General features: G+C 42.6%; 1 protein-coding gene across 1 annotated transcript in view; it reads left to right on the plus strand.

The window, feature by feature from the left end:
* The first annotated feature begins 6,904 nt into the window (after positions 1-6,904).
* The window catches only part of arid1ab (AT rich interactive domain 1Ab (SWI-like)), a 72,334-nt gene continuing 59,812 nt past the window's right edge, over positions 6,905-19,426 (plus strand). Inside the window, 1 exon segment of the mRNA XM_039820079.1 lies at positions 6,905-7,804. Coding sequence (XP_039676013.1) covers positions 6,905-7,804 — 900 coding nt within the window.

Here is a 19,426-nt window from a genome sequence, read left to right on the forward strand (position 1 = left end):
CTGCAAAATCCTGCGATGTTCTTGCAAAACAGGGTGACCAGACATCCCGGTTTGACCGGGACAGTCCCGATTTTGAGTTGCTTGTCCTGAGTCCTGACAAAAGCCTGTCGGGATGCTAAAATGTCCCGGTTTACACCAACCACTATGAAACTGTCCCGGTTAAACAGTTAAAATGCTGACAGCTAAACAGTGTAAAAGTGTGACTGTATTGTAGAAGATTCCAACAGCGGGACGTACAACAGTCTGCCGCTAAAGCTATGAGCTAAAAGACACAAACTAGCTAGCACTTGGTCACTGGCTCACTGCTGTTGTCGGAAGAACAACACAGACGTGAATAAATGTTGCGTTTACTTAAAACTGGTAAAACGCGTGGTGCATTCATAGTTATTGTAAAATACCCTTTTCTCATCTGTTTTTGTTTGAAAGTTGCAATTCCACTGTTTGGCCACTATGTCAAATTGGCTTCAAAGCTTGGTGCACTTCCTGGGGGTGTGGCTAGCACCACCTGTTTTGCAAGCAAATTAGCATTTTCCTAGGATGGTGAAGGCATTGGCCCTATTCTGCCTCTGATTGGCTAGTACTTGTTGCCTTTGTTGGTTGGATTGGTTAGGTTTAGGCATGAGGAGTGAGATGGGTTAGGGTAAGAATACCAAGGTAAGCCAATCAGAGACAGGGTAGAGAGGTCACGGGTCACCATCCAAAAGACTTCCACAGGACTGATACGAATATATGTAAGATAGGAGTTTTAGCACTAAAATCTAAGATTTACAGCCAGGGGCGTTGGACTGGGGGGGGCTAGCTGTGGATGCAGGGAGGGGCCCATAGAAAACACATTTCTACAGGGCCCAGAATTTTGTGCTACGCCCCGTTTACAGTTGCAAAGCTGAAGAGAGCTTTTATTTTTTGGGGGGAGCTCTTATGTTTTCCACTGTAAGACAACTGAGTGGTCTTTATTTTGGCTCTACCTCGCAGCTGAAACGCTGACAAGATGCTCTGTGTGATTTGCAGAGATGGGACTGTTTATCAGTCGAGGAGGAGCTGTTCACATACTGGGCTCTGTGACCCACAACGGTGCAGCTCCCAGTATGCTCGCAGCATTACTACAGAAATGATTCCCGGCACGGTTTCTTTTCATCCCCACTGAAAAGAGAGTGAGCACTTCTCTCTCCTTGCAGGGTGGACACCGTAATTTGGACTGCTCTTAACCTTGCCTGGCTTTGTTGAGATCGGGGGTCCTTCCTTCACTTCACTTGTATGAACGGCGAGAAAATAAGAGCGTTTAGAATTCAGCACCAGTGTGACTGTGTGGACTTCATGAATTCAGAGATTTTCAAAAAAAAATGCCCCCTAGGAAATGATCACCCCATACACACACACACACACACACACACACACACACACACAAAGATAGATAAAAGTGCTCCAGTAAAACCTGAATATGTCCTATCAGCTTTGATGTGAAAGCCTGTCGTGGGGCACTGAGGTCCCCCAGTCTATTTTCAGCTGAGGAGCAGAGAAGATTCCTCTGCTTTCTGAGAGAATAATACAAGGAGAGAGGAGCAACTGATTGAATGCCTGCTAAGCAGTTCAGGGCGAGCTGCGGCTTTTTCAAAGTTCGATCCCATTTGATCAAATCAGGTAAGAACAATGGCTGAAAGATTAATCTGAAATATGACCTTAGAAGGCAGCGGAATAATTCCACAAGTGCTTTTTAATATCCTTTCATCCATCAAAGCTGTATGTCTGGATTAAACGTATACTGACTGGGACCAGAGACTGTGTGTGTGTGTGTGTGTGTGTGTGTGTGTTTTTTTTTTTTTTAAGTGAAACTGATTGTCCACATTTATTAGGAACTCTGGAGGAAACCACGTGGGGCTTTTATTGCACATTCCTTGCCCTGTTTACAAAGTGGTGGGTGTGTGTGTGTTTGTCAGGTGTAAGTTTAGACGGCAGGCCACACACTCGCACACACACAAACGCACACACAGCGTCTGGGAACGAGCCGGATGCCCATTGCACTTCGCAAAAGTGGCACTTCCTTCCTCTACACACTCCAGACTATGCGTTGAACTGCTGCCTGGCAACCATCTGGACGGGACCCAACTTGTTGGGATTGCGTGCATGTGTGCCAGGACGACGTCACTGTGGGATCGCCACTAATTTTTGGCCCAAGTATGCATTAATGACAGACTCTACGGCAAGCCGTAAATCCTCAGCGCGTACATTATTGTCAGGTGTGAGCCGTGTTTGGTCTATCGCGCACGTGGGTGCGTTACAGTGCATTCTGCGTGGTGTGTGTGCGTGTGTTTGTGTGTCTGAATTCAACTGCACTCTTGTTAGGAAATTCCACGCCACATTAGTGGGTTGTCTTGGTGATTGCATGGCTCCATTCCCAGACTGGATCCCAAGGGATTCAAATAAAAGAAAAAAACTCCTCAGTGATCAGTCATCAGTTAACTCGCTCAACAAAGAGTGACACCTTCACCGCTCAAAGCTGAGATTAATTGAAGAAAAGTTACATTCAAAATGCATATTTAAGAATATCAAAGGCTTACATAAATTAAAATGAACAGAAAAAGAAAATTTTGGCTTAGGTAAGTGAGTGAAATATGTACTGTATGGCCCTATAGCCTGTCCACTGAAATTTGTGTTTTTGCATTCATAACTACATTTTGATGACATGAATAATGACCATCCCCCCCCCCCGCCACACACACTCTCACCCACACAAAAACTGTTAAATGCAGCTTTTCACCACGGCGTTCATTGTTACTTTCTTTTCCCAGTCCTTCTAATCAACCCCTGATATCAATTTAATAACGATTGCAAAAGAAAAGGTCTTCTGGATGAAGTCCAAGCCAAGCTACCTTGGCGAAGGCCCGGGGGAAGCCGCAGCTTCGGGCCGAAAAGGTGATGCATCATGGTCATCCTTGCAGGGAGGCGGCGGTAGGGGCACAAGTAAACACTCTTAAATCATCATCCTGGGACAGATGGGGGCATGATCCCCTCCCTCCCTCTCTTGCCCCTCTCTCTCTCTCTCTCTCTGCTTCTCCCTCAACACACACTATTTCAAAGAGCCAAGTGTGACATAATCCAGACAGCATTTGTGTGCGACTATCTGAAATAAATTCCCGATTTTCTTCCTTGTTTGAATGATTCTCAATTAGACTAAATACAGACACGGGGGGGGGGGTGCACAATACTATGAGGCCAACGTGGGAAGTGTGAATCTTATGCTACGTGAGCCAGACCCGGATTATTGAGACAAGCGAATTGCAGTGAGAGGGTTTTTCGTGGTAACACTTTCTTTTTTTTCCAACAAGTTCTTGTGTGACTGGTGGGTGGTAACAGTGATAGTACAGCGACCAACAATTGTAATATTGACCCCGTAGGTGCCCTTTTTTTATTATTATTTCAGAGTAAAAGCCTCTGCTTTTCCAAGTCATATCAATTACAACAATTCATTGTGTCCCCTAATAATCCGGTGTTAAGGAGCTCCTCGTGCTCGCCGTTGAGCCTTGTCCGGACACGCAGGGTGGCGTTTTAGAGAACATCATAGCCTTGTAAAACAAGAATCGCATAAATAAATGCATGACACTCGTAGCCGCGCAGGAGGTCTTTAGCATCATGTTGTTGCTCTCCCACAGAGATTTTAACGTCCCCACCTGATCCTGGTGCTTTTAAGTCACTTTGCGGCTGCACAGACGGCTGAACAACAGATAAATAATGTTCAAGGTGAGCGCTGAAAATACAGCACATTTTGAAAGCCATGTCTAAAATAAGACCAGGGAAACGGAGCATAGAAAGCAGATTGTACTGCTCTTTTAAATAAAAAAATAAAAAATATATATATATATATATATATATATATATGAAAGAGGGAAGAAGGGAGCCTGCACTCCTAATAAACAGCAAGTTTATGCTAAAAAGAAAAAGAAGCTCCCTACCCCCTCCTCCCTTACAGCCTAGTCTCTGCGCTTTCTGCTAACACACACACACGCACGCACACACACGCACACCTCCCTTAGCCTATATAAGCAGACAGCAGCTGAGCTGACCCCCCTCCACCCTGCATACTCTCCTCCTTCATTAAACGTACGAAAGCTGCTCTTTGCAGCTTTCAAATATATGATGTATATATTTTTTTGTTGGTTTCTAAGTAAAACTTCAAGTCAAAGAGGATCTCTTTTGCACTGACAGGGGTGAGCAATGCGAGCAGAAAGCCCCGCATTGTAGAGAGAAAGGGCTGAGCAGAGCAGAGCAGAGAGCTGCTGCTTCCCATCCCCCACACTCACATAGCAAAGTTCTGCTGCTTTTGCAAGCGGCGATGCCGCCTTCACGTGCTCCACCCGAGGCTCGGGAACGCAAAATGTCGCAGCATTCTCGTGCTTTCTGGCTGGAAAGAATACACTTTGTATATATATATATATATATATATATACTATTACATAAGTGTGAATTTGTCGTGGCTGCGTATTGTCTTTGTTTTATCTCAGAGCTACTATACAAAATTCAAAGCAGAACACACTTATAATGTGTTTTTCCTAGAGAATAAAGAAATAGAAAAGCTGATACAAGAATGTTTTCCATGTCATTCAGCTAGATAGCACACTATCCTTCCATATGAACAAATAAAAAGAATATTTCATATATATATATATATATATATATATATATTACATGTCCTCTCATTTGTCAAAACTGGGTGCATGCTGCTTATGTATTAACACAGAAGAGCTCTCACATGATCTTGTGTTGAACATGTCAATTGTGGCCATAGCACTGATTTACTAAATTCTACGATAATCCATATATTTATATTGTAACCTACAGTCTTTGCAATCTTAAATATTCCATTATTGTTTGCTGCTGAAGTAGATAATGTCCCTGTACACTCAGTGGAACCATTGCAGGTTATGCTGCCTTGCCCTACATCACTGTGTCTGATGTCATGTAGGCCTATGTGTTGTTTTGGTGTATGTATCACAGAGCTTTTACACGCCGCGACAACTCTAGGAAGGCCGTGGTAGGACATTTCAGACTTTTTTTCCCTTCGACATTTCGTATTTAACTTTATATCGTACGAGTCATTTGTTTCTGACTCAGGGTGTGAGTCCGAATATTCCGACAGAAGCCGAACGCAGCACGAAGGCTGCTGCTGCTGCTGCTAGGAGAGCGCGAGGCAGGCAGGCAGGCAGGCAGGCAGAGAGCACGAAGAAAGGGGGTGGGGAGAGAGAGCGAGAGAGAGAGAGAGAGAGAGAGAGGTGGAGAGACCTAGGGTGTCTGTTCCTGTTAATTGTGTAGGGCGACTTAATGCCTGCTCCCAATCTCTTCTCGTCCTTGTGTGTTGGCGTGAGATTTGACTTATAACAAATAACATATGATGTGTTGAATTTCAGTGGCCTGTACACTGTCACTTTCCCACCATCACTGTTCTCTCTTTTTGTATCTTCACTTCCTGCTCTGTGACTGGCTCAGTCCATCCCCCATCCTTCTTCCTTTTCTATCCTCTCTCTCTCTCTCTCTCTCTCTCTGTCTCTCTCCTTCTGTATCACACACACACACACACACACACACAGGCACACAGAGGTTGTGATTTCATGCTTTCCCTCTACTTTCTTCCACTGTACTCACTCCTCTCACTCGCTGTTGTGCGGACACATGGAAGCAGCCACGTCCATCCATTAGCCCACTTTAACAGAAGATGACATTGTAGCCTATTTTGTCCCACTCCTTTAACGAGCTAACAAGATAAAGGGCACAAATGAGCGTAACACAGAGGAACACACAGCTCACGCATGAAGCAAATTTCTGTAATCAGAATGGTTGAGTAGTTATGGCTCACTTCAAAGCAGAGTAGTATGGCAAAAGGAGGGGGGACATGGGTAATGGTTTAATACCATAACACTGTAGACGCAAAGTCTGTGGCATTCAGCAGTGTAGCATCACTGTATATGAAAGCATGTGGCTGTTTAAAACATATTTGAACTGAAGTTGAATATGTCAGACTCCCTGAAAATCCTGTTTACTTCTTAGGACAGCCATTTACCCATGGGACACTCTTTAGTTCATACCACGGCAAATAGCATAGCTATGAAATGTAGTAGGCTAGCATAAATCATAGACAGACACTATGTCATGTATGACTGTGTCCTCCAAATGAGTAGCCTACATTTTGTAAAAAAAAATAAAAATAAAAATATCTTCTAATCTAAATCTCACTCACTCACTTACTTACTGCCAGACAGCCCCATTGCTGTGTATCTCCATTAGCATAAGCTTTTCATCCGATATGCAACACTTAATTAGTCTCGGAATGACCAGGCCTTTATGCTAACAAACAGGGCTTTCCAAATACGTCGACATTTTTATGCATGAGCTCAGTTTTAAGCGCATTAGACCCACAATAATGGCTCTTCTCGGGTATAAACAATGTTGTTATTAGACGGGGGGGGGGGGCAGTCCGGATCCAGTTCCCACTGCGAACTCCACTCCGGGTTTTTATTTTCTCGCGACAGCTCGGTAAAATGGCTGTGTCTCGCGGAGCCTCGTGCTGGTTTGGTTGATTTCTAGCTCGCGCTCTCGTTCTGTAACCGAAGCCCCCCCCTCCAACACACACTCACTCACTTGTGTCGGTGAAATTCATTTTCCCTGGCTCTGTATTTATATATTTTTTTCCTTTCACAAACTTTCCCCTCTCTGTTTTAACTTTAAACGGAGTCGCGGTGGATTACCGGATACCGGTCCGGGCGGAGGGCAAAGGGGGGAATGAACCGGGACGACGGGTACGTTGTTATAAATATAATTGTATTTATATTCAATGGTTATTCGGAGTTTGATTGTGAGTGAGTCGCCGTGCTGAGAGAGAGGCAGAGAACGAGTGGGGGAGAGAGAGAGGGATATCATGGCCGCTCAGGTTGCCAGCGTCGCCACTCTCAACACTAGCCCGCCATCCGAACTCAAAAAGCCGGATCGGGACCCACAGGAGGAGTCGGTACCGGGAGAGAAACAGCATGAAAATAAGGAACCGGGAACTGACGGCGGATCTCCTGGCCAGAAGGAGCTGCAGGACGGGACCGATGCTGGAAATGCTGGGGGAGGAGGGGATCCTGACATGAAGAACGGCAACGGGAATTTGCCCAGGGTAAATAATAATAGCAGTAATCAGAATGATTCAGGCGGGCCCGAGGGGAATAACCATCCCGGAATGGGACACCACCACCCGGGCCCCTTTCCTCCACCTCCTTACGGTTACAACCAGCACTACAGCCGGGCCCCTTTTCATCAACATGGCGGACAACAAAGCCCTGGCATGGCAGCTGCATCGGGGCCGGGCATGATGGACCCTTACCCCCCTAATTCACACGAACACGGCTACCCCAACCATTATAACAACTACAGCCCTTTCCAGAACAGGACTTCTTATCAGGGCCAAGGATATGGGGCCATGAATTCCCCGCGTAACAACCAGCCTCCGGCGGCTGGGGGGCAGCCAGGCAAGCAACAGCCAGCAGGAGGAACCACAGCTATGGCTGCCTCTTACAATAATCAGAGGTATAACATGGGAAACCAACAACCCACGTCTACGCCAACTTTAAATCAGCTTTTGACATCCCCTAGCTCTGCCAGGAGCTATCCGAATTACCCCCAAGGAGACTATAACAATCAGGAAGGGGCCAGCAAGGGGCCAGGAGATATGGGCAGCAGTCAGTATGGTGGGGTCCATCCGGGTTGGCAACAAAGGACCCACCATCCGCCTCCCATGAGCCCGGGAAACACTGGACAGCCTCCAAACAGAAATCAGGTAAACTTCACTTACTGCACGGACACACTTTGGCTAAGTTAAAGCACCCGGTGGCTCAGAAAAAGCACTGTAGAGTTGCATATTGCATTGGACCAGCCATTGTCTATGTAGCAAGAGCTCTAAAATGGCTGCCTCTCTCTTTCTCCCAATACCACCCCCTGCAACAGTGTTTAGACAGAGAAAGAAGCCGCATATTCTGTTAGAAACAACTTCCTGAGTTGTTGGTATTAGTGTGGGTCCCTGCTGGGTACAGGGTAAGAGTAGAGCTAACTAAGTAGAGCAAGAGTTTGTTAGGGGAAAGTGTGTGTGTGTGTGTGTGCGTGCGTGCACACACAGGGAGATAAGGCGATATTTCTTCGCAGTGCTTCTCTAGCCTCATTGTAGATTTAAGTGCTGTAACCACCGTTATTTCTGTGAGAATCGGCTGCGAAATAGCTTCTTCGAGGTGTTGTACTCCCACCAGCGCTATCAAAGTTGTGTCAGTGGCTGTCAAGGCAATAAACAAAATGCAAATGACAGCGATATCGGTTAAATGACATTTGCATAATCATTAAGAAAAGACCCCTCTGTCGGTTTAAAAAGCCGGCGCACGGCGAAGGTGGAGATGTTGGCTAACGGTCCAGCGAATGGCAACAATTGCACGTCCGCTAAGTGTTTACTCGGATCAAAGTGTGATTGTGACCGCGACTGATTTTCATCCTGACGGAAGGGGTTTCATTCATTGCGGCTCGGTTCGACTCCGTTCGCGTTTTTCCCCTGCGCCTCCGCTCCATGTGGCGCCTTGTAAACACGGCCCCGCTGGTTGGAGTTGGCAAAGTGCAGATTGCCTTTTGCTTTGGGATTTGAATTATGGAGGTAAAATCCTGCTGTCAGAGCCAGGAGACAGTTGGTCTTAGGTTGACATGCGAGCCGAGATCTGATTGGCTCCCCATCCCTCTGCTCTCGGCCATTTATAATTGCATCTAATGGAAGGCTGCAGAAAAACAGCCCCCTCTTCCCAGTTGTGTGTTCCTACACCGTGTCAAGACAACATAGTCCCCGTGTCTTTTCTGTATTTGTATGCATTTTGAACACTATTGTATGGATTTGTGTTTAAATATCTTCATATTTTTTATATATATATATATAAATACAAAATATACAAAAGTATATGTGTATGTGTATATGTATATGTGTATATGTATGGGATCTGGATGTTTTCCCATATCTACAGAAATCTGCCAGGAACCACAATATTACATTGAGAATGTTAATTTAGTATCTATATAAAGCATTTTTTTTTAGAACACATTATGTTCAGTTCCTCCCACTGCAGTAATTTGCATGATGCCTGTACTCCTGTAGATCCACCATTTGTATTTTATATATTTTTTTGGAGTAAAAACCTTCAGCTCACTCTTGCTGAATCACATCTCTACTGTCATTTTTAGCTGTCGACCTCAGACATGCTCCTGAACTTTCTTTTTTTTTCCTCCTCCCTCACTGTTGGGTACCCTGTGTGCACTGCTCCTTTTTTTTTTTTTTTTTTTTAGTTGGCTGACTCTGGTACAGCAGATAGAGTAGGTGTGGTCACGTAGCCTCGTTGTACAACCGTGTTTTCCGCTGTTTCCAGATCAGGAGTCGAGGAGACTTGTGTGCTCCGACGTCTTGTGGCCACGTGAGAGGGTTGGACTGGCTACAGTTGTGTTTACAAGCAACCAAGGTGTCAGCACAGTGTCACCGCTTGTTGTTTTTTTAGCAGGTTACAATAGCCTAATTTGCTTCCCCCGTGTCAACAGTGCTTACCTACATCTCTCTGTCTCTCCAGTGAAAGGCCACATGTATAGTGTAGGCAACATATGTGGAGAGTGTGTAAATGACTTATTAGTATTTCTTTTTTTGTCATCTAGATACATAAGGGTATGTGAAGTATATCTCCGTTGCATACATCCAGCGAATTTCACAAATGGGGTTTGTAAATCCTTTTTGGAATGAAATGTGGTTTCAGTTTCACTTTGGCCCAAAGCTATTTTATTTACTTCTCCTAGTGACAATATTTTGTAAACATTGGGGCTGAACAATTAAAAAAAAACAAAAAATGTAATTGCGATTTTTCTGCCAGATATTGCGATTACGATTCGATGTGTGTGTGTGTGTATATATATATATATATATATATATATATATATATATATATATATATATATATATATATATAAATATAAATAATATAATAAAATTACTAAATGATATCTATGTGGCTATCCGTCCCGTGGCGAGTAAATGTTTGTACCAAAATAGATCTGTTGTTCGGTCTTCATTTTGGCGCACACACCAGATGTTTACTGATGGCTAGCGTTTACCTCAGGCGAATTAATTAGCTGGTAAGCTAGTAAGTAAGTGGCGATTTTTGGCAGCCAGCCTTCCAAAAGAGCGCAGTGAAATTTAAATAACCGATGATTAACCGTTGACCGACAAGCAGGAAACGGAGTCTCAGTTCACCCGTCCGGGAGGCTCTGACACACTTCCCGCACTCCGTGTCCGCCGACAGCTGTAGGCTTGTGCCGGTGTTGATGTTTTGGGAAATGTCAGACACACGCGGCCGCTTTCCTGAAACCGCTTGCGGGACTGACACAAGTCCACCGCGGCGTGTACGTCCGAGCCCGTCTCCACCGCCTCCGCCTGCAGGTTGTCAACGGTGTGCTCCGAAATGAAAGGGAGAAAATGACAAGTAACACGGCAGCTATCGCTCAAATACATTTTTTTATTTATTTTTTTGATGATGTAGTTAAGGCGGCAGGCGCGTCTTGCTAAGGCGGGCGCCTTAACTGCAAACTGCTGCATTTCTCACAAAAGCGAAAGTTCAAAAAAAAAAAAAAATCCTGTATTTTAAATATTTTTTCTGGTGAACTGAAATTTCTGATATGGCTCAGTTTAATAGCAGCATCGACATACTGCACCTTCAACGATCATGTTAAATAAAGTAATCAAATAAGCGAGAAAGCCACAGAAAATAGGACATTTCTGTTAACAATCTGTGATATGTATCGTTAGTCTAGTATTTATCTTGTGAAAACATAATAATAATAATAATAATAATAATAATAATAAAAAAAAGAGGAATACGATTGTTAAACCAAATGGTTCAACATTCAACTAAATATTCACATTTGATTAATCGCGGTCTTCACGATTGGCTAATCGCATTCTTTGAAATTTCGACTTGAAAGCGATACGTTGTTCGGCCCTAGTATGCGTTCTCTCAAAATATTTAATTGTTGGGTCTATCTGTGAATTATAGAGTGTGGTCTAGACCTACCCTGTCTGTAAAGTGTCCTGACATCACTTCTGTTGTGATTTGACACTATAAATAAAAGGGAATAGAATTTTGGGAAACTTAGCTTGAGGCGTCTACCAGGGGGTGTGAATCTTCACTGACGTTTCGATTCCGATGATCCTGCCAAATATTCGAATAGGGTTGGGTACCGATACCCGGTTCCCGCTATGGAACCGGTTCCTACACAACCGGTAGGAATATGACCAGATTAGAACGCAAATTTCGGTTCCTCATTTCGTTTTTACTTTAACGTGTCGACTGAAATATTTTCCCTCCATCGCTCCGAAACGGACGTAAAAATGTCGCCCTCTCTCTGTAGTCTACCGTGAGCTAGCTAGCGTAAATGTAGGCTACTTTAAAAATGCCATATGTTCCCTCTGGGCTCACCAAAACGGACGTAAAAGCCTTTTTTATTTGATGTCATTTTTCAGGTTTTCAAGAATCGGTTTAGGAATCGGAATCGTTTTTTAAAAGTACCGGTTCGGCATCTTAAAATCGTGAAAAAATCCAAACGGTACCCAACCCTAGATTCGAATGGATTCCATATCACGATGCGTCACCTCCTCGGTGTTATTATATATTGCTACACGTGGTTTTCGTCGACACATTCAACGATTTTGTAGGGTTCACCATTTGTGCTTTCACAAAATATTTACACAATGAGATTTTTGATAAATAATCCCCAGTAATGTGGATATAATAACTATGTGGGTAAAGGCAAATCATAGTTTACAGTTAATAACAGTTACAACAGTCTGGTAAGTTCAGAAAATGACCTCACTTAACTGTAATGCAGCCTTTAGAGCCAGGAAAAGACACTTATGTCATATCACGATATTACGATGTTCAAAATCTATGACGATATCTAGTCTCATATCATGATATTGATATAATATCGATATATTGCCCAGCTCTACATTCAAGCAGCCAGATAATACGTGAACTCCCCTTTTCATTGTAACTGCTCGCAAAAAAAGAAGAGACACTTCCTGAATGTAGCGGAGTCTGAACACAGCAGACATACAGCAAAAACACAGAAAAAAGCAGCGGCCAGAAAATGAACAAGTGACATCAGTAGGCCGTAATCGATTATGGTCTGTCATTGCATCCGTGCAGAATCATCCTTGCCCACATGGCGCTGCATCGCTGCAATTATTAATTTCAACCTCCTCATTGCATCTACTAATCAAACCTAATAGAACTGTTGTGGTCATGCTGTATGTGTGTAAGAAAGTAGACGTACTGTGTTTTTACTCCTTTTAATTCCAGCAGAAGAGTGGCCATCAAGGCCAGACTGTTCGTCTAGAGAAGTGATACCACCACATGTTGCTCTGAAACTTTTTAAGGTGCGAGCTTTTTATTTTATTTATTTTTTTTGTCACTCTTTTGATTGCCACTTTGCTGCCCTCACAGCACGGTAAATTGTGGAGACTTAAAGGCGCACCGTGGGACTTTGCACATTCGTAGCGCTTTCTAAATGTCAGCAAAAGGCTCCGGTTCAAACCGTTCTGAGCCAGATATCCAGATGTTCTGCAACGTGACATCAGCGGCTGTAGACGGCGTGGGTCCCGTTCGCCCACCGGGGGACAGGTGGCGATCTGTTGGTTCTTCTTTCCTAAAAATTTACCAAAAGGGATAAGAAATGGCATGCTGACTGAGTCTGGTCTTTTTCTGTGGTGCCGCTCGCCGCTGTTTTGAGGAAAGTTGGATTCCCCCTTTTTCGTTTCAGTTAGTTACTTCCTGTGTGCAGGGAAGTGTCCGTACCCGAGGCCAGCTGTAATGTTGGGAAACTGGGTATGTTAACACTTGGGTTGTCAAAGTTTTTAATATCCTAAATATGGGTTTCTTTTAACCAAATTGCCCAAAAATAACATGGATGTACGTTGTATAGAACCCATACAACATTTACAAAATAATAATGATTATTCACATGAAATTTTGGGTGTTTTATTCATTTCATAGCATTTACAAAAAATGTTTAAATGGTTTCCAAACCGTGTCCTGACTAAACTTTGACAGGTTGTGATCCACTCAACATCCTCTGGTCTTAACTAATAGTCAAAATACTTCATAATTTCTGCTTTGTTTTTTTTTCTTTGTTTTTTTGGGGGCATTTTCGGCTTTTATTTTTGAGAGGACAGATGAAGACTTGAAAGGAGAGAGAGAGAGAGGGGGAATGACATGCAGCAAAGGGCCACAGGTCGGAGTCGAACCCTCGCCCGCTGCGTCGAGGAGTAAACCTCTATACATGTGCGCTCGCTCTACCAACAGAGCTATCTGGGCGCCTGAATTTCTGCTTCTTTTTAACTTAAAATTAATTATTATTAAAATAATTTGGTATAATGTCTGAATATAAATAAATAAATAAAAAACGACATCGAAGAAAGGGCCAAAAACGTCGGGAAAATTTTAATTATGACCCCGAAGGACAACAAGTTCATGGTCAACGGGAAGACAACACAAGGGTTAACGGCTTCTTTAGTTGCTGTGGATGGGGCGCTTTTCTCAGTTGAAGCTCCTTTTTTTGGCCATTAAGACTTTAAACAGGTATTGTTTTCATTGTGGAGTGGATCTTTATTATTATTATTATTATTATTATTATTATTATTATTATTATTATTAGTATTATTTTTTTTTTAATATACAGTACAGGCCAAAAGTTTGGACACACCTTCTCATTCAATGTGTTTCTTTATTTTCATGACTATTTACATTGTAGATTCTCACTGAAGGCATCAAAACTATGAATGAACACATATGGAATTATGTACTTAACAAAAAAGTGTGAAATAAGTGAAAACATGTCTTATATTTTAGATTCCTCAAAGTAGCCACCCTTTGCTTTTTTTTGATAACTCTGCAAACCCTTGGTGTTCTCTCAATGAGCTTCATGAGGTAGTCACCTGAAATGGTTTTACCTTCACAGGTGTGCCTTGTCAGGGTTAGTTAGTGGACTTTTTTCCCTTATTAATAAAAAAGCAAAGGGTGGCTACTTTGAAGAATCTAAAATATAAGACATGTTTTCAGTTATTTCACACTTTTTTGTGAAGTACATAATTCCATATGTGTTCATTCATAGTTTTGATGCCTTCAGTGAGAATCTACAATGTAAATAGTCATGAAAATAAAAAGGAAACGCATTGAATGAGAAGGTGTGTCCAAACTTTTGGCCTGTACTGTATTTTAATATTTATATTATTATATTTATTAGGTATTAACCATCATGCACTTTTTTTTTAAGCCGCAGTTTCAGCCATGTTTTACTGAGATGACCACATGGGTTATGCTCTTATTGATTGCAATTGCATATTTAGTGACTAGCATATTCCGTAATAACTTATTTCAGTCATATATTTCATTTTATTAACAGGTTCTAGGTCCGAAAAGGTAGAGGTATTTTCTGTTTCTCTTATTAAGAATCCGTGTTCAAGAAATTGCACATACAATGTCTAGTTTTCTTTTTCGTTCTGGATGTGTACCAGCCTCAGTAACACTCCTCTCATTGGATAAGTGCATCAGACCCTGGGTAGTTTTAATCTGTATTTCTCGTTGTGTTGTGTATTCCAGGTGTCCACTTAGAGTTATGAACTTGGAATAAGTTTCTCAGAGAGCAGCGTGCAAAGAACTCTGCATTCCCTTTTCTTTAATGCACGGTTATAGTGCTTGCTGTAGGTGACAGATTATGATGGTGACAGCCGGTTACGGAATACTCGAGTGGCTATTCCCTGGACTCGTGTGAGACAACTTGGACTCGCGCACTGATGACTTGGACTCGAGGATTTCTGAAATGGGACTCGGAAGTTGGAAGTTTCGGACTACTTGTCTGCGTAATAGGCAGTGACGGAGGACTCGTGACTGGACTCGGACTCCAGTCGCTATTCTCTGAACTTGTGACTGGGCTCGGACTCTCCTTTGGTGACTCGGACTTGAACACCGGGGACTCGAGACTTGACTCGGACTCGACAGCTGGCGACACTGGTGACAGCACCATATTACCATTAAAGCGCACATACATCGGTTAAAGGGAAAACAGTGTTGTGATTGGAGTAGTTTATAGCTGGCCCGCAACTAACAGTTATTTTCACTGCAGATTAATCTGTAGATTATATTCTCGGTTGATGGATCAGTTGTTTGGTCTATATAATGTCAGAAAATGTAAAAAAAAAAAAAAAAAAGAATTGGCACGTTTTTGTCCACAGTTCAGAGATATTCAGTTTACTGTCACAGGAGAGAAGAAACCAGAAAAATATTCACATTTAAGAAGCTGGAATTTTTACTTTTTTCCTAAAAAAAAAAAAAAAAAAAAAAATGACTCAAGCGATTAGTTGGCAGTTAATTTAATAGTTGACCACTTATCGATTCATCTTTGCAGCTCTGGTTTATGGGAAGCTTTGTCTCTGCTCATATCCTTAAAGCCATATCCTCTCAGTTTCATAAGCAAAAAGACGGATGTCTGTCCCCGCGCCCTGTACACCTTCTCCATTACTAGATTGCCGTCCGTGCCCTATGAGCTAGTGTGCTTTCCGAGTGGGTCTTTGCTGAAGAAGCCCAGGCTCATTGTTATTGTGCAAGTGGAAGAAGGTTGTCTGGGAAGGTAATTGAGCATTTTGGTGGTTAAGCAAACCTAAAGGTAGCAAGGGGCTGTATTTTTTTTTTCTTTCTTTCTTTGCAGTAGGCAAATGGGTCAAACTGTGATTAGTGTCACTGAATTGGGAAGAATTAGAATCACGTAAAACTGGAGTTTTTTTGTGTGTGTGTGTCTTGGCGTCAATGGTGCAGGTGCAGAGAACACATTACCTTCATGGAATATAATCTCAGACACGGAGACCTTGAGGCCTGTACTACGAAGCAAGATTTGGCGTTACCGAGGCAACTTCAGGTTCAGCCCAGGGTTTTCTGTGTCACGACGGTGGATCACTTGTTACCGGGTTAAATCGCCGTGGTAACTTATGCTGAACGCCTAACCTGGTCGGGAGAGAGGTGGGCTCATAAAAGTTCAAACATTTAGAGAGAGACAACCCCGTTAACATTCCCTGATGGGTATTGTTATGAAAGATACAGATTTTCAGCGGAGGGAATTACATAAAGGCTATTGGTCGGCTTCTTGAGCCGTGCGTTGCCAATGCCACACATTGTTGAATTTTGTTTTTAGATTTTTTTTTTTTGCTCCAATCGATCGCTTCCCACTGCCAGGGGTGCAACTGAAATAATAGGCTAAAGCAACGACAGTTTATGGAAAGCACAAGTGTAATTATGGTCAGATCTTGTGCCTGACTGATGGGGAAGTGATATTGGTAAGAGTTGTGATATACACATCTGGAGCGTCGGCTATTTTTTTAGCCGACGCAGCGGCTGTATTGCGTTTTGCCTGTTAAACCGTGTCGGTGTTCTTCATATTTATGTAGAATTATAGTGTGCTCTTCTTACGTAAAATTCTTCTGGTAGATGTTTGCGATTGGTCATGCGGCGCAAACCCCGCCTCTTTTATGTGAACGCGCTCGTGTCGCTGGATTGAGAAACCCTGGGTTGATTGAACTAGTTGTTAACCGTTGTCGTGACACAGACCTAGAGCTGGGCGATATGGAGAAAATGAGATTTTGGATAAATAATTATCAGTTATGTTGATATAATAACTGTGTGGGTAAAGGCAAATAATAGAACAGCTAGAAACAGTCTGGTGTGTTCAGAAAATGACATCACTCTACTGTAATGCAGCCTTTAAAACCAGGAAAAGACAACACTTGTGTAATATCTAGGGCTGCTCTCTCTTAGTCGACTAATCGGTATTTTGGTTTTAGTCGACTTTGATTTCTTTAGTCGATTAGTCATGTTTTATGCTTTTTTTCATTCTGAATGACTTATTTCCAAGAAAGGTACGAGAACATCTCTGGTAAACACAAGAATTAAAGTGGTGCTTTTGCATGACTCTTTGCTCTTTACAGATCTGTTGATTAAATCAACTAATCGATTAGTCGATACAGTTGAATGAGTTTTAGTCGACTAAGACTTTCTTCAATCGAGGACAGCCCTAGTAATATCAGGATATTACGATATCCAAAATCTAAGACGATATATAGCCTCATATATCGATAACGATACAATATCGATATATTGCCAAGCCCTAAATGGGACCACGTTTTTTTTAGGTTAGGTGAAGCCGGGTAACTGAAATCAATCCAGGCCGTGTTGATCTTGATTCGTAGTACAGGCCTCTGGAGGACAGGCCAAATGGACAGAAAGACAAAGTAAATAGTGTCCAAACTGTTGCCAAATCCTGGCGTGGAGATGTCACACAAGGCCACCACCATGTGCACGATTGGAGAACTTATGTGTTATATGTACAGTATGACTGCAAAGATTAGAGAGGTGTTTTTATTTTTTATTTTAATAAACAGACCATTCTCTGCATAAGAGCTGTCCACGATGAGTGCTGTTGGCGGTATTCTAGCAGGGTTTATTAAATGCTTCAACTCTCCATTCATTAACAGTGGCTCGATTAGCCTTTAAATTGGCGGATATATCGCCAGTAATGATTCGATGGATGATTTTTTTTTAATGGAGCCGTTCACCTGCTTTGGGCCACCTACTAAAGATGAATTAATGTGTTAATTGAGTGGCGGGTGAGGGCTACTATTATGGGTTTTCATTATGCCTCGCACATAAACAAAATGCTCCTGAAGTGGATTGTAGTGCAGCTGTTTTTGGATGGTACAATGCCAGGTGTTTCCCTGCGCCTAACATGCGGGAGTGAGCCATTGGGGATGCCCCCCTCCCTTCAGCTCTGCAAGGCTGTCTTCCCAAATTGAGTTTGAATTAAATCATAATCAAAGACACTTTTGGAAATATTTCTTTTTGAGGAAGTCCCACAGTTGAAAACCTAATGAAAAACACCAAACCGAGGGTGTGAAATTGACTGCTGCTAATAGACGCGTGGCTCGGCTGCTGATGTACAAGGGGAAAGCCCCCGCTGCAAATTGGAAAGTAGTGTTAAATTAAACAGTTTCATGACAGTTTTACTGTGTCAAAAAAACTCTCACAAGTAAAGAAGATGGAATATATTTGATATGTAAGGTAGCAAACATCTTGCCCATCTCTGCATTCTTATTCAAAAGTCACACTAATTAGAGCATTGACCAGACCACCATGCTCTTGTTGAGCACACTGGAGCTGTACTGAGTGCGTCACGTTGTTTGAGGATATGCTGGAGATGTTATTTGAGATCGTGCTGGAAATTTGATAGTACACACTAAAATGAGATAAAAAAAAAAAATCATTACGTTTGTTTTCTGCCACACGATTTGAAGTGATTTAAAGAAGAAGTGGTTCTTCGAAGATCAACAGGAAATGCAACTAGGGCTGCAACTAATGATCACTTCCCATTATCGATTAATCTGCCGATTATTTACACAGTCGATGAATCGTTTGGTCTATGCACGTCAGAAAATACTGAAATCACACTCTCCGACTCTCTCTTGTTTTGTCCGACCAACGGTCCAGATATGTACCAAACTACAGCACAAGTTGAAGGGAAGCAGGGAATTATCATTATACATTTCAGAAGCTTGAACAACAGATTTGTTTTATATATTTCTTTGCTTCAGAAATAACTTCAAATGAAAAAAAATCAACAGTTTGTCGATTGACGCAGCAATTACCCAAGTGATGGTTTCAGCCCTCTGCACATCTGCTGGTTTTAGTGTCTCAGGTATGTAGCCTTGACGCTTTCCTTGTCCTATATATATGATCGTAATATCTCAAGGCTGTGAAGCGTTGGTCAGACGAAATGGCGTCCTTTAGGATGCCACCCTTTGAGCGTGGGAACTCGTAACGAGCGCTGCAATGATGAGTCGATTGGCATAAAATGAACTATTTTGACAATAGATTAATTGGTTACACTTTTACTTGAAGGTATCTACAGAAGAGTGGCATGACACTGACATGAACCCTTACTCTAAAGGTGTGGACACATTAAGCCGACGGCCGACCGATGACAGAAAAGCCAGTCGAGATGATCCGTTGCGTCCCCGAGGTCCAAAAAACTGCCCCAGAACACACTGAGGAACAGACTGAGGAACGTAATACGTCTTCATAGCAGCAGGCGGCGCTGCTCTGTATTGTTGCCCAAGAAATGAAAACCGGCAGCTGATTGGACGAACGCGTCACATGGGTTTGTTTTCTCCGGAAATTCAAAGCCAGACTGTCATGGCGGCTTGTTCAGAATACGATCTCATATTGTACTAAAATAGTTCACTGAGACATGTTTCTGAAAACATTTTAAGTGAGAAATAGGCCGTGCAGTTGCTGAA

This window comes from Perca fluviatilis, chromosome 13, assembly GCF_010015445.1.
Source record: "Perca fluviatilis chromosome 13, GENO_Pfluv_1.0, whole genome shotgun sequence".
Lineage (NCBI taxonomy): Eukaryota > Metazoa > Chordata > Actinopteri > Perciformes > Percidae > Perca > Perca fluviatilis.